We start from the raw sequence: 15,158 nt of genomic DNA on the forward strand, positions 1-15,158 counted from the left end.
AACTAGAAAGCTAGCACCTAGCATGTTTTCCTGGGTCAGATCAGATCAGGTCTTGGTCACAACTAGAAAGCTAGCACTTAGCATGTTTTCCTGGGTCAGATCAGATCAGATCTTGGTCACAACTCGAAAGCTAGCACTTAGCATGTTTTCCTGGGTCAGATCAGATCAGATCTTGGTCACAACTCGAAAGCTAGCACTTAGCATGTTTTCCAGGGTCAGATCAGATCTTGGTCACAACTAGAAAGCTAGCACTTAGCATGTTTTCCTGGGTCAGATCAGATCAGGTCTTGGTCACAACTAGAAAGCTAGCACCTAGCATGTTTTCCTGGGTCAGATCAGATCAGATCTTGGTCACAACTAGAAAGCTAGCACTTAGCATGTTTTCCAGGGTCAGATCAGATCAGATCTTGGTCACAACTCGAAAGCTAGCACCTAGCATGTTTTCTTGGGTCAGATCCTGACGGGAGAGGACTGGAACATGGTGATGTACGACGGCATCATGGCCTACGGTGGTCCCGCCTCCTCGGGAATGGTGGTCTGCATTTACTTCATCATCCTCTTCGTCTGCGGCAACTGTATCCTCACAGCAGCCTGGGACTATTGGTCCTGAGATATTGATTATTGATCAGGGATTATTGGTCCTAATTTATCGATTATTGATCAGGGATTATTGGTCCTGAGATATTGATTATTGATAAGGGATTATTGGTCCTAATTTATCGATTATTGATCAGGGATTATTGGTCCTGAGATATTGATTATTGATAAGGGATTATTGGTCCTAATTTATCGATTATTGATCAGGGATTATTGTTCCTGAGATATTGATTATTGATCAGGGATTATTGATCCTCAAGTCGCTTGAGCAGACATCCTGCTCAACGTCTTCTTGGCCATCGCCGTGGACAACCTGGCCGACGCCCAGAGTCTCAACACGGCCCAGGAGGAGGAGGAGGAGGCCAGGAAGAGGAGGAAGAAGTAGGAACATCATCACTCATCACCTCTTGCATACATCATCATGTACCAAGTAATAACAAAATGATTCAACCCCCACACAATGTTGGTCTTCTAGCAAGTTGGACATTTATTGGGTATTTTGTTGCTAGTCATATGAAATAAAGATGTGTCAAATAGACGAATGCAACTTGAATTGTAACAAAATAGCAAAAAAGGACATTTTTCTTAATATGTCATTGAGAACATGGTTGAAGCCCCTAGTTGCATGCATCTTTAGTACTTAGTAGAACAGTACTGACATCCTTCAAAGTTGCATGCATCTTTAGTACTTAGTAGAACAGTACTGACATCCTTCAAAGGTGATACACAAGCTTCTTGCAAGCATCTACAGTATTTGAGCCCATAATGCCTTGAAGGTGCTGGAGATTCCCGCTACCTGAGGCAGAGAAACAGCCCCAGAGCATGATTGACCCCCCACCATGCTTAACAGTAGGCAAGGTGTTCTTCTCTTTGTAAGCTTCATTTTTTTTCTCCTCCAGACATAACCTTGATTCATAGGCCCAAAGAGTTCCACTTTTGTCTCATCACTCCATAGAACAGTTTCCCAAAACCTGTGGGGTTTGTCCAGATGATTTTTGGCATACTGGAGTCTTTTTTTCCTTGTGCCTGGTAGTCAGAAGTGGGGTGCGCCTGGGAGTTCTGGCACGGAGGCCTTCATCTGGTAGTGCGCGCCTTATTGTCTGGGACGAAAGCTGCGTTCCCCCCTCTGCAATGTCCTGTTGTAGTTCCTCAGCTGTTACCCGGGGCTTTTTCACACAGCATCCTCTTTCTACCACGCCCAGGTAGTGTTTGCACTGTGCCTTTAGCTTTCAACTTGACAATGATGCTCCCAACTGTGTCTCTTGGAATGTGGAATGTCTTTGCTATTTTCTTATATCCATATCCTTTCTTATGAAGAGAAATGACCTCCTCTCCTGACTTCTTTGACCACTCCCTGGACTTCACCATGTTGCAAATACACCATTGAGCATCTACAAGAAGATGAGTCTTTTTCAAACAGTTGAATTGTTGCTGGTTATGCTTCTAATCACATCTACAGGTGTGTTCAACACCTGATTGAAAAGACCTTATTCACATTCTGTTCTTAAGAGTTATGATCTTCAAGGGCTTGAATCATTTTGTCAATGAGATATTAAGAGAAATGACACTGTTTGGTATGTTACAAAATAGAATGTTGTCATTCAAGTTGCATTCGTCTATTTGACACATCTTTATTTCATATGACTAGCAACAAAATACCCAATAAATGTCCAACTTGCTAAAACACCAACATTGTGTGGGGGTTGAATCATTTTGATCACAACTGTAATACTGTAATATTTCATATACCCAGTAATAACATAATACTGTAATATTTCATATACCCAGTAATAACATAATACTGTAATATTTCATATACCCAGTAATAACATAATACTGTAATATTTCATATACCCAGTAATAACATAATACTGTAATATTTCATATACCAAGTAATAACATAATACTGTAATATTTCATATACCCAGTAATAACATAATACTGTAATATTTCATATACCCAGTAATAACATAATACTGTAATATTTCATATACCAAGTAATAACATAATACTGTAATATTTCATATACCAAGTAATAACATAATACTGTAATATTTCATATACCCAGTAATAACATAATACTGTAATATTTCATATACCCAGTAATAACATAATACTGTAATATTTCATATACCCAGTAATAACATAATACTGTAATATTTCATATACCAAGTAATAACATAATACTGTAATATTTCATATACCCAGTAATAACATAATACTGTAATATTTCATATACCCAGTAATAACATAATACTGTAATATATCATATGTGTAATAATATGATAATATTGTACTATTTCATAAGTAAATTAATAAGATGATAATATGGTCATGTGTGATGTAATAATAATAATAAGATGATGATGATGATGATGTTGCAGGGAACTGATGCTGCTGCACACTGTGGACCACATGCAGGTACATCTTCATCTTACTCATCTTCATCACCCCACTTAGTCTTTTCATCATCTTCATCACCCCACTTACTCTTTTCATCATCTTCATCACCCCACTTACTCTTTTCATCATCTTCATCACCCCACTTACTCTTTTCATCATCTTCATCACCCCACTTACTCTTTTCATCATCTTCATCACCCCACTTAGTCTTTTCATCATCTTCATCACCCCACTTAGTCTTTTCATCATCTTCATCACCCCACTTACTCTTTTCATCATCTTCATCACCCCACTTACTCTTTTCATCATCTTCATCACCCCACTTACTCTTTTCATCATCTTCATCACCCCACTTACTCTTTTCATCATCTTCATCACCCCACTTACTCTTTTCATCATCTTCATCACCCCACTTACTCTTTTCATCATCTTCATCACCCCACTTACTCTTTTCATCATCTTCATCACCCCACTTACTCTTTTCATCATCTTCATCACCCCACTTACTCTTTTCATCATCTTCATCACCCCACTTACTCTTTTCATCATCTTCATCACCCCACTTACTCTTTTCATCATCTTCATCACCCCACTTACTCTTTTCATCATCTTCATCACCCCACTTAGTCTTTTCATCATCTTCATCACCCCACTTACTCTTTTCATCATCTTCATCACCCCACTTACTCTTTTCATCATCTTCATCACCCCACTTACTCTTTTCATCATCTTCATCACCCCACTTACTCTTTTCATCATCTTCATCACCCCACTTACTCTTTTCATCATCTTCATCACCCCACTTACTCTTTTCATCATCTTCATCACCCCACTTACTCTTTTCATCATCTTCATCACCCCACTTACTCTTTTCATCATCTTCATCACCCCACTTACTCTTTTCATCATCTTCATCACCCCACTTACTCTTTTCATCATCTTCATCACCCCACTTACTCTTTTCATCATCTTCATCACCCCACTTACTCTTTTCATCATCTTCATCACCCCACTTACTCTTTTCATCATCTTCATCACCCCACTTACTCTTTTCATCATCTTCATCACCCCACTTACTCTTTTCATCATCTTCATCACCCCACTTACTCTTTTCATCATCTTCATCACCCCACTTACTCTTTTCATCATCTTCATCACCCCACTTAGTCTTTTCATCATCTTCATCACCCCACTTACTCTTTTCATCATCTTCATCACCCCACTTACTCTTTTCATCATCTTCATCACCCCACTTACTCTTTTCATCATCTTCATCACCCCACTTACTCTTTTCATCATCTTCATCACCCCACTTACTCTTTTCATCATCTTCATCACCCCACTTACTCTTTTCATCATCTTCATCACCCCACTTACTCTTTTCATCATCTTCATCACCCCACTTACTCTTTTCATCATCTTCATCACCCCACTTACTCTTTTCATCATCTTCATCACCCCACTTACTCTTTTCATCATCTTCATCACCCCACTTACTCTTTTCATCATCTTCATCACCCCACTTACTCTTTTCATCATCTTCATCACCCCACTTACTCTTTTCATCATCTTCATCACCCCACTTACTCTTTTCATCATCTTCATCACCCCACTTACTCTTTTCATCATCTTCATCACCCCACTTACTCTTTTCATCATCTTCATCACCCCACTTACTCTTTTCATCATCTTCATCACCCCACTTACTCTTTTCATCATCTTCATCACCCCACTTACTCTTTTCATCATCTTCATCACCCCACTTACTCTTTTCATCATCTTCATCACCCCACTTAGTCTTTTCATCATCTTCATCACCCCACTTACTCTTTACATCATCTTCATCACCCCACTTACTCTTTTCATCATCTTCATCACCCCACTTACTCTTTTCATCATCTTCATCACCCCACTTAGTCTTTTCATCATCTTCATCACCCCACTTACTCTTTTCATCATCTTCATCACCCCACTTACTCTTTTCATCATCTTCATCACCCCACTTAGTCTTTTCATCATCTTCATCACCCCACTTACTCTTTTCATCATCTTCATCACCCCACTTACTCTTTTCATCATCTTCATCACCCCACTTACTCTTTTCATCATCTTCATCACCCCACTTACTCTTTTCATCATCTTCATCACCCCACTTACTCTTTTCATCATCTTCATCACCCCACTTACTCTTTTCATCATCACGATTTAGTCTTTTTTCATCATTTTCATCACGTAATGATTGTATGTCATGATGAGTGTATGACATCAGGTATGACAATGTATGACATCATGTGTGTTGTAGGTGTCATGAGTGTATGACATCATGAGGGCATGACATCATGTGTGTATGACATGAGGGCATGACATCATGTGTGTATGACATGTGTGTATGACATCATGAGTGCATGACATGTGTGTATGACATCATGTGTGTTGTAGGTGTCGGTGGAGGAGGAAGAAGAAGTGGGTTCTGCCTTCAAGTCTTCAGGTGAACATCAACATTCCCACAAAAAGAATCACCTGTGTCAAAATCATCTACTTCTACTTCATCAGTAACATCATGTCTCATTTGTGCTGCTTGTCACATTTATGTCTCATTTGTGCTGCTTGTCACATTTATGTCTCGTTTGTGCTGCTTGTCACATTTATGTCTCATTTGTGCTGCTTGTCACATTTATGTCTCATTTGTGCTGCTTGTCACATTTATGTCTCATTTGTGCTGCTTGTCACATTTATGTCTCATTTGTGCTGCTTGTCACATTTATGTCTCATTTGTGCTGCTTGTCACATTTATGTCTCATTTGTGCTGCTTGTCACATTTATGTCTCATTTGTGCTGCTTGTCACATTTATGTCTCATTTGTGCTGCTTGTCACATTTATGTCTCATTTGTGCTGCTTGTCACATTTATGTCTCATTTGTGCTGCTTGTCACATTTATGTCTCGTTTGTGCTGCTTGTCACATTTATGTCTCATTTGTGCTGCTTGTCACATTTATGTCTCATTTGTGCTGCTTGTCACATTTATGTCTCATTTGTGCTGCTTGTCACATTTATGTCTCATTTGTGCTGCTTGTCACATTTATGTCTCATTTGTGCTGCTTGTCACATTTATGTCTCATTTGTGCTGCTTGTCACATTTATGTCTCGTTTGTGCTGCTTGTCACATTTATGTCTCATTTGTGCTGCTTGTCACATTTATGTCTCATTTGTGCTGCTTGTCACATTTATGTCTCATTTGTGCTGCTTGTCACATTTATGTCTCATTTGTGCTGCTTGTCACATTTATGTCTCATTTGTGCTGCTTGTCACATTTATGTCTCATTTGTGCTGCTTGTCACATTTATGTCTCGTTTGTGCTGCTTGTCACATTTATGTCTCATTTGTGCTGCTTGTCACATTTATGTCTCATTTGTGCTGCTTGTCACATTTATGTCTCATTTGTGCTGCTTGTCACATTTATGTCTCATTTGTGCTGCTTGTCACATTTATGTCTCATTTGTGCTGCTTGTCACATTTATGTCTCATTTGTGCTGCTTGTCACATTTATGTCTCATTTGTGCTGCTTGTGACATTTGTCTCATTTGTGCTGCTTGTCACATTTATGTCTCATTTGTGCTGCTTGTCACATTTATGTCTCATTTGTGCTGCTTGTCACATTTATGTCTCATTTGTGCTGCTTGTCACATTTATGTCTCATTTGTGCTGCTTGTCACATTTATGTCTCATTTGTGCTGCTTGTCACATTTATGTCTCATTTGTGCTGCTTGTCACATTTATGTCTCATTTGTGCTGCTTGTCACATTTATGTCTCATTTGTGCTGCTTGTCACATTTATGTCTCATTTGTGCTGCTTGTCACATTTATGTCTCATTTGTGCTGCTTGTCACATTTATGTCTCATTTGTGCTGCTTGTCACATTTATGTCTCATTTGTGCTGCTTGTCACATTTATGTCTCATTTGTGCTGCTTGTCACATTTATGTCTCATTTGTGCTGCTTGTCACATTTATGTCTCATTTGTGCTGCTTGTCACATTTATGTCTCATTTGTGCTGCTTGTCACATTTATGTCTCATTTGTGCTGCTTGTCACATTTATGTCTCATTTGTGCTGCTCTTCACATTTATGTCTCATTTGTGCTGCTTGTCACATTTATGTCTCATTTGTGCTGCTTGTCACATTTATGTCTCATTTGTGCTGCTTGTCACATTTATGTCTACATTTGTGCTGCTTGTCACATTTATGTCTCATTTGTGCTGCTTGTCACATTTATGTCTCATTTGTGCTGCTTGTCACATTTATGTCTACATTTGTGCTGCTTGTCACATTTATGTCTCGTTTGTGCTGCTTGTCACATTTATGTCTCGTTTGTGCTGCTTGTCACATTTATGTCTCGTTTGTGCTGCTTGTCACATTTATGTCTCGTTTGTGCTGCTTGTCACATTTATGTCTCGTTTGTGCTGCTTGTCACATTTATGTCTCGTTTGTGCTGCTTGTCACATTTATGTCTCGTTTGTGCTGCTTGTCACATTTATGTCTCGTTTGTGCTGCTTGTCACATTTATGTCTCGTTTGTGCTGCTTGTCACATTTATGTCTCGTTTGTGCTGCTTGTCACATTTATGTCTCGTTTGTGCTGCTTGTCACATTTATGTCTCGTTTGTGCTGCTTGTCACATTTATGTCTCGTTTGTGCTGCTTGTCACATTTGTCTCGTTTGTGCTGCTTGTCACATTTATGTCTCATTTGTGCTGCTTGTCACATTTATGTCTCATTTGTGCTGCTTGTCACATTTGTCTCATTTGTGCTGCTTGTCACATTTATGTCTCATTTGTGCTGCTTGTCACATTTATGTCTCATTTGTGCTGCTTGTCACATTTATGTCTCATTTGTGCTGCTTGTCACATTTATGTCTCATTTGTGCTGCTTGTCACATTTATGTCTCATTTGTGCTGCTTGTCACATTTATGTCTCATTTGTGCTGCTTGTCACATTTATGTCTCATTTGTGCTGCTTGTCACATTTATGTCTCATTTGTGCTGCTTGTCACATTTATGTCTCATTTGTGCTGCTTGTCACATTTATGTCTCATTTGTGCTGCTTGTCACATTTATGTCTACATTTGTGCTGCTTGTCACATTTATGTCTCATTTGTGCTGCTTGTCACATTTATGTCTCGTTTGTGCTGCTTGTCACATTTATGTCTCGTTTGTGCTGCTTGTCACATTTATGTCTCGTTTGTGCTGCTTGTCACATTTATGTCTCGTTTGTGCTGCTTGTCACATTTATGTCTCGTTTGTGCTGCTTGTCACATTTATGTCTCGTTTGTGCTGCTTGTCACATTTATGTCTCGTTTGTGCTGCTTGTCACATTTATGTCTCGTTTGTGCTGCTTGTCACATTTATGTCTCGTTTGTGCTGCTTGTCACATTTATGTCTCGTTTGTGCTGCTTGTCACATTTATGTCTCGTTTGTGCTGCTTGTCACATTTATGTCTCGTTTGTGCTGCTTGTCACATTTATGTCTCGTTTGTGCTGCTTGTCACATTTATGTCTCGTTTGTGCTGCTTGTCACATTTATGTCTCGTTTGTGCTGCTTGTCACATTTATGTCTCGTTTGTGCTGCTTGTCACATTTATGTCTCGTTTGTGCTGCTTGTCACATTTATGTCTCGTTTGTGCTGCTTGTCACATTTATGTCTCGTTTGTGCTGCTTGTCACATTTATGTCTCGTTTGTGCTGCTTGTCACATTTATGTCTCATTTGTGCTGCTTGTCACATTTATGTCTCGTTTGTGCTGCTTGTCACATTTATGTCTCGTTTGTGCTGCTTGTCACATTTATGTCTCGTTTGTGCTGCTTGTCACATTTATGTCTCGTTTGTGCTGCTTGTCACATTTATGTCTCGTTTGTGCTGCTTGTCACATTTATGTCTCGTTTGTGCTGCTTGTCACATTTATGTCTCGTTTGTGCTGCTTGTCACATTTATGTCTCGTTTGTGCTGCTTGTCACATTTATGTCTCGTTTGTGCTGCTTGTCACATTTGTCTCATTTGTGCTGCTTGTCACATTTCACAAGTAGTTTTTGTTTGTCCCATACAACTTGTTCACTTCTTATATTATAGTGATATAGGAGTTAACTGTATTGGTCACATACCATATCATGCAGGACTGCTTGTATCACACACAAGTAAACACGCTGCAGGACTGTTTGTATCGCACATAATATCACACACAAGTTAACACTGCAGGACTGCTTGTATCGCACATGATATCACACAAGTAAACACTATGCAGGGCTGCTTGTATCACACATGATATCACACACAACTAAACACGCTGCAGTACCGCTTGTATCACACATGATATCACACACAAGTAAACACTCTGCAGGACCGCTTGTATCACACATGATATCACACACAAGTAAACACTCTGCAGGACTGCTTGTATCGCACATGATATCACACACAAGTAAACACTCTGCAGGACTGTTTGTATCGCACATGATATCACACACAAGTAAACACGCTGCAGGACTGCATGTATCACACATGATATCACACACAAGTAAACACTCTGCAGGACTGTTTGTATCGCACATGATATCACACACAAACACTCTGCAGGACCGCTTGTATCACACATGATATCACACACAAGTAAACACTCTGCAGGACTGTTTGTATCGCACATGATATCACACACAAACACTCTGCAGGACCGCTTGTATCACACATGATATCACACACAAGTAAACACTCTGCAGGACTGTTTGTATCGCACATGATATCACACACAAGTAAACACTCTGCAGGACTGCTTGTATCACACATTATATCACACACAAGTAAACACGCTGCAGGACTGCTTGTATCGCACATGATATCGCACATGATGATAGTGGACTGATCGGTGATATTAATATGAGATATTTTAGTTTAGTTTGTGTATTAATGATACCATCAAACATGTAGCATGACATAATGATACTGGGCTGATCCGTGATATCAACATAAGATATCCCATCATCAAACATGGTCGGATGATAAAAGATGAATGGTTCCAAGCTGCTCCACTAACAAGCATCCACATCAACTGCTGCGGCTGTAGGCAACCTCCTGGTGGAGCTACATTTGAAATATGATGAGTCATGCTTATCTACCTTCAAATGTTGTCACTCATCACTTATTAGAATAATGCTGACTCATCACTTATTAGAATAATGTTGACTCATTAGTTATTAGAATAGTGTTGACTCATTAGTTATGATAATAATGCTGACTCATCACTTATTAGAATAATGTTGACTCATCACTTATTAGAATAATGTTGACTCATCACTTATTAGAATAATGCTGACTCATCAGTTATTAGAATAATGCTGACTCATTAGTTATGATAATAATGCTGACTCATCACTTATTAGAATAATGTTGACTCATCACTTATTAGAATAATGCTGACTCATCACTTATTAGAATAACTCTGACTCATTAGTTATGATAATAATGCTGACTCATCAGGTATGATAATAATGCTGACTCATCACTTATTAGAATAATGTTGACTCATCACTTATTAGAATAATGCTGACTCATCACTTATTAGAATAACTCTGACTCATTAGTTATGATAATAATGATGATTCATCGGTTCTGATAATAATGCTGACTCATCAGTTATGATAATGCTGATTCATCAGTTATGATAATAATGATGACTCATCAGTTATGATAATGCTGATTCATCAGTTATGATAATAATGCTGACTCATCAGTTATGATAATGCTGATTCATCAGTTATGATAATAATGATGACTCATCAGTTATGATAATAATGCTGATTCATCAGTTATGATAATAATGCTGACTCATCAGTTATGATAATAATGCTGACTCATCAGTTATGATAATAATGCTGATTCATCAGTTATGATAATAATGCTGACTCATCAGTTATGATAATGATGATTCATCAGTTATGATAATAATGCTGACTCATCAGTTATGATAATAATGCTGATTCATCAGTTATGATAATAATGCTGATTCATCAGTTATGATAATAATGCTGACTCATCAGTTATGATAATGCTGATTCATCAGTTATGACAATAATACTGACTCATCAGTTATGATAATAATGCTGACTCATCAGTTATGATAATAATGCTGACTCATCAGTTATGATAATAATGCTGATTCATCAGTTATGATAATAATGCTGATTCATCAGTTATGATAATAATGCTGACTCATCAGTTATGATAATGCTGATTCATCAGTTATGACAATAATACTGACTCATCAGTTATGATAATAATGCTGACTCATCAGTTATGATAATAATGCTGACTCATCAGTTATGATAATAATGATGACTCATCAGTTATGACAATAATACTGACTCATCAGTTATGATAATAATGCTGACTCATCAGTTATGATAATAATGCTGACTCATCAGTTATGATAATAATACTGATTCATCAGTTATGATAATAATGCTGATTCATCAGTTATGATAATGCTGACTCATCAGTTATGATAATGCTGATTCATCAGTTATGATAATAATGCTGATTCATCAGTTATGATAATAATGCTGATTCATCAGTTATGATAATAATGCTGACTCATCAGTTATGATAATGCTGATTCATCAGTTATGATAATAATGCTGACTCTTCAGTTATGATAATGCTGATTCATCAGTTATGATAATGCTGATTCATCAGTTATGATAATAATGCTGACTCTTCAGTTATGATAATGCTGATTCATCAGTTATGATAATAATGCTGATTCATCAGTTATGATAATAATGCTGACTCATCAGTTATGATAATGCTGATTCATCAGTTATGATAATAATGCGGATTCATCAGTTATTACAATAATGCTGACTCATCAGTTGAAGTATGAATAGGAATGTGTCATACAGTCCAGCTGCTGATGATGTCTTGTGATGTCTCCAGCGAGGCCACGCCCCAAAAGGCTGTCTGAGCTGTCCATCAAGGAGAAGACTCCGCCCATCCCAGACGGCAGCGCCTTCTTCATCTTCAGCAGCACCAACCCGTCTGTTTTCTACTCTTTTTTTTACCTTTTTGACTTGTCTTACATTGTCTTACCTTTCCTTACCTCTTTACCTCTTCTTGCATCCGCAAATTTTTGCTTTTGCTTACCTTTTCTTCTCTTTTTTCCTCTTCTTACATTGTGTGTGTCTCTGTATATATATATATATTTTTTTTTATATATGTATAAATATATATATAAAGTGAGATATGATTGTGTTGAGGCAGGTTGCGAGTGAGATGTCTGATAATAATAATAATAAAAGTGAGATATGATTGTGTTGAGGCAGGTTGCGAGTGAGATGTCTGATAATAATAATAATAAAAGTGAGATATGATTGTGTTGAGGCAGGTTGCGAGTGAGATGTCTGATAATAATAATAATAAAAGTGAGATATGATTGTGTTGAGGCAGGTTGCGAGTGAGATGTCACCAGCTGATCCACCACCACATCTTCACCAACCTCATCTTGGTCTTCATCATGCTCAGTTCTGTTTCTCTGGCTGCTGAGGACCCCATACGCACTACCTCTGCCCGGAATACTGTACGCTTATTTATATTCATATTTACTGTACACATCACTATTACCCCATATTCATATTTACTGTACACAACACTATTACCCCATACGCACTACCTCTGCCTGTAATACTGTACGCCTATTCATATTTACTGTACACAACACTATTACCCCATATTCATATTTACTGTACACATCACTATTACCCCATATTCATATTTACTGTACACAACACTATTACCCCATATTCATATTTACTGTACACAACACTATTACCCCATATTCATATTTACTGTACACAACACTATTACCCCATATTCATATTTACTGTACACATCACTATTACCCCATATTCATATTTACTGTACACAACACTATTACCCCATATTCATATTTACTGTACACATCACTATTACCCCATATTCATATTTACTGTACACAACACTATTACCCCATATTCATATTTACTGTACACATCACTATTACCCCATATTCATATTTACTGTACACAACACTATTACCCCATATTCATATTTACTGTACACAACACTATTACCCCATACGCACTACCTCTGCCTGTAATACTGTACGCTTATTTATATTTACTGTACACAACACTATTACCCCATATTCATATTTACTGTACACAACACGATTACCCCAGACGCACTACCTCTGCCTGTAGTACTGTACACTTATTTATATTTATATTTACTGTACATATCACTATTTCATTTTTTTTTTGTACAATAATCCATCAAATCCATTTTCTACCACTTGTCCAGTGAGTACAATCTAGTTCAATATTAATAGTAATATTTTAACAGATAATACTTCTATGGATGTATTTACATGTATTTATGAGTACAATGCAGTTCAATATTAATAGTAAAATTTGAACAGACAATACTTCTAAGAATGTATTTATGAGTACAATGTGTTGTTATTATTGTTTTAAGGTTGATGTTATGTCAGTAACTTGTGTGTTAGTTTTATTGAAGGATGTTGTTGATATTTCTGTGTGTTCACTGGACATGTTGCCATGGCGACCAATTGTTTGTTGCAGATCCTGGGTTATTTGGACTACGCCTTCACCGCCATCTTTACTGTGGAGATCATCTTCAAGGTAAACTACATTTCTGAGTGTGTGTGTGTGCGTGTGTGTGTGTGTGCGTGCGTGTGTGTGTGTGTGTGTGTGTGTGTGTGTGTGTGTGTGTGTGCGTGTGTGTGTGTGTGTGTGTGTGTGTCTGTGTGTGTTTAGCCTCCAGACCAAGTACGCTACATGCACACAACACCCCCCCCCCCCCCCCCCCCCCACACCTCACAGCGCAACAGGTGGGCAACTTCTAATATTATTATATTTTAATACATAATTTGTAGATAGGTTGATTGGCAACACTAAATGGTCCCTAGTGTGTGAATGTTGTCTGTCTATCTGTGTTGGCCCTGCCATGAGGTGGCGACTTGTCCAGGGTGTACCTTGCCTTCCTTGTCCAGGATCTACCTTGCCTTCCTTGTCCAGGGTCTACCTTGCCTTCCTTGTCCGGGGTCTACCTTGCCTTCCTTGTCCAGGATCTACCTTGCCTTCCTTGTCCAGGGTCTACCTTGCCTTCCTTGTCCGGGGTCTACCTTGCCTTCCTTGTCCAGGGTCTACCTTGCCTTCCTTGTCCGGGGTCTACCTTGCCTTCCTTGTCCAGGGTCTACCTTGCCTTCCTTGTCCAGGATCTACCTTGCCTTCCTTGTCCGGGGTCTACCTTGCCTTCCTTGTCCGGGGTCTACCTTGCCTTCCTTGTCCAGGGTCTACCTTGCCTTCCTTGTCCGGGGTCTACCTTGCCTTCCTTGTCCGGGGTCTACCTTGCCTTCCTTGTCCAGGGTCTACCTTGCCTTCCTTGTCCAGGGTCTACCTAGCCTTCCTTGTCCAGGGTCTACCTTGCCTTCCTTGTCCAGGGTCTACCTTGCCTTCCTTGTCCAGGATCTACCTTGCCTTCCTTGTCCGGGGTCTACCTTGCCTTCCTTGTCCGGGGTCTACCTTGCCTTCCTTGTCCAGGATCTACCTTGCCTTCCTTGTCCGGGGTCTACCTTGCCTTCCTTGTCCAGGGTCTACCTTGCCTTCCTTGTCCGGGGTCTACCTTGCCTTCCTTGTCCAGGGTCTACCTTGCCTTCCTTGTCCAGGATCTACCTTGCCTTCCTTGTCCGGGGTCTACCTTGCCTTCCTTGTCCAGGATCTACCTTGCCTTCCTTGTCCAGGGTCTACCTTGCCTTCCTTGTCCGGGGTCTACCTTGCCTTCCTTGTCCAGGGTCTACCTTGCCTTCCTTGTCCAGGGTCTACCTTGCCTTCCTTGTCCAGGATCTACCTTGCCTTCCTTGTCCGGGGTCTACCTTGCCTTCCTTGTCCGGGGTCTACCTTGCCTTCCTTGTCCAGGGTCTACCTTGCCTTCCTTGTCCGGGGTCTACCTTGCCTTCCTTGTCCAGGATCTACCTTGCCTTCCTTGTCCTGGGTCTACCTTGCCTTCCTTGTCCAGGGTCTACCTTGCCTTCCTTGTCCGGGGTCTACCTTGCCTTCCTTGTCC

At 39.3% G+C, this 15,158-nt stretch overlaps 1 protein-coding gene across 1 annotated transcript in view; it reads left to right on the forward strand.

Moving 5' to 3' along the window:
* LOC133544029 (voltage-dependent L-type calcium channel subunit alpha-1D-like) overlaps positions 1-15,158 on the forward strand; it is a 98,657-nt gene that overhangs the window by 54,570 nt on the left and 28,929 nt on the right. The window contains exons 10-16 of the mRNA XM_061889019.1: positions 455-575; positions 870-978; positions 2,982-3,018; positions 5,440-5,488; positions 11,973-12,072; positions 12,483-12,612; positions 13,655-13,714. Coding sequence (XP_061745003.1) covers positions 455-575; positions 870-978; positions 2,982-3,018; positions 5,440-5,488; positions 11,973-12,072; positions 12,483-12,612; positions 13,655-13,714 — 606 coding nt within the window. The remainder of the gene's footprint in view (positions 1-454; positions 576-869; positions 979-2,981; positions 3,019-5,439; positions 5,489-11,972; positions 12,073-12,482; positions 12,613-13,654; positions 13,715-15,158) is intronic.

Source organism: Nerophis ophidion, linkage group LG27, assembly GCF_033978795.1.
Source record: "Nerophis ophidion isolate RoL-2023_Sa linkage group LG27, RoL_Noph_v1.0, whole genome shotgun sequence".
NCBI lineage: Eukaryota > Metazoa > Chordata > Actinopteri > Syngnathiformes > Syngnathidae > Nerophis > Nerophis ophidion.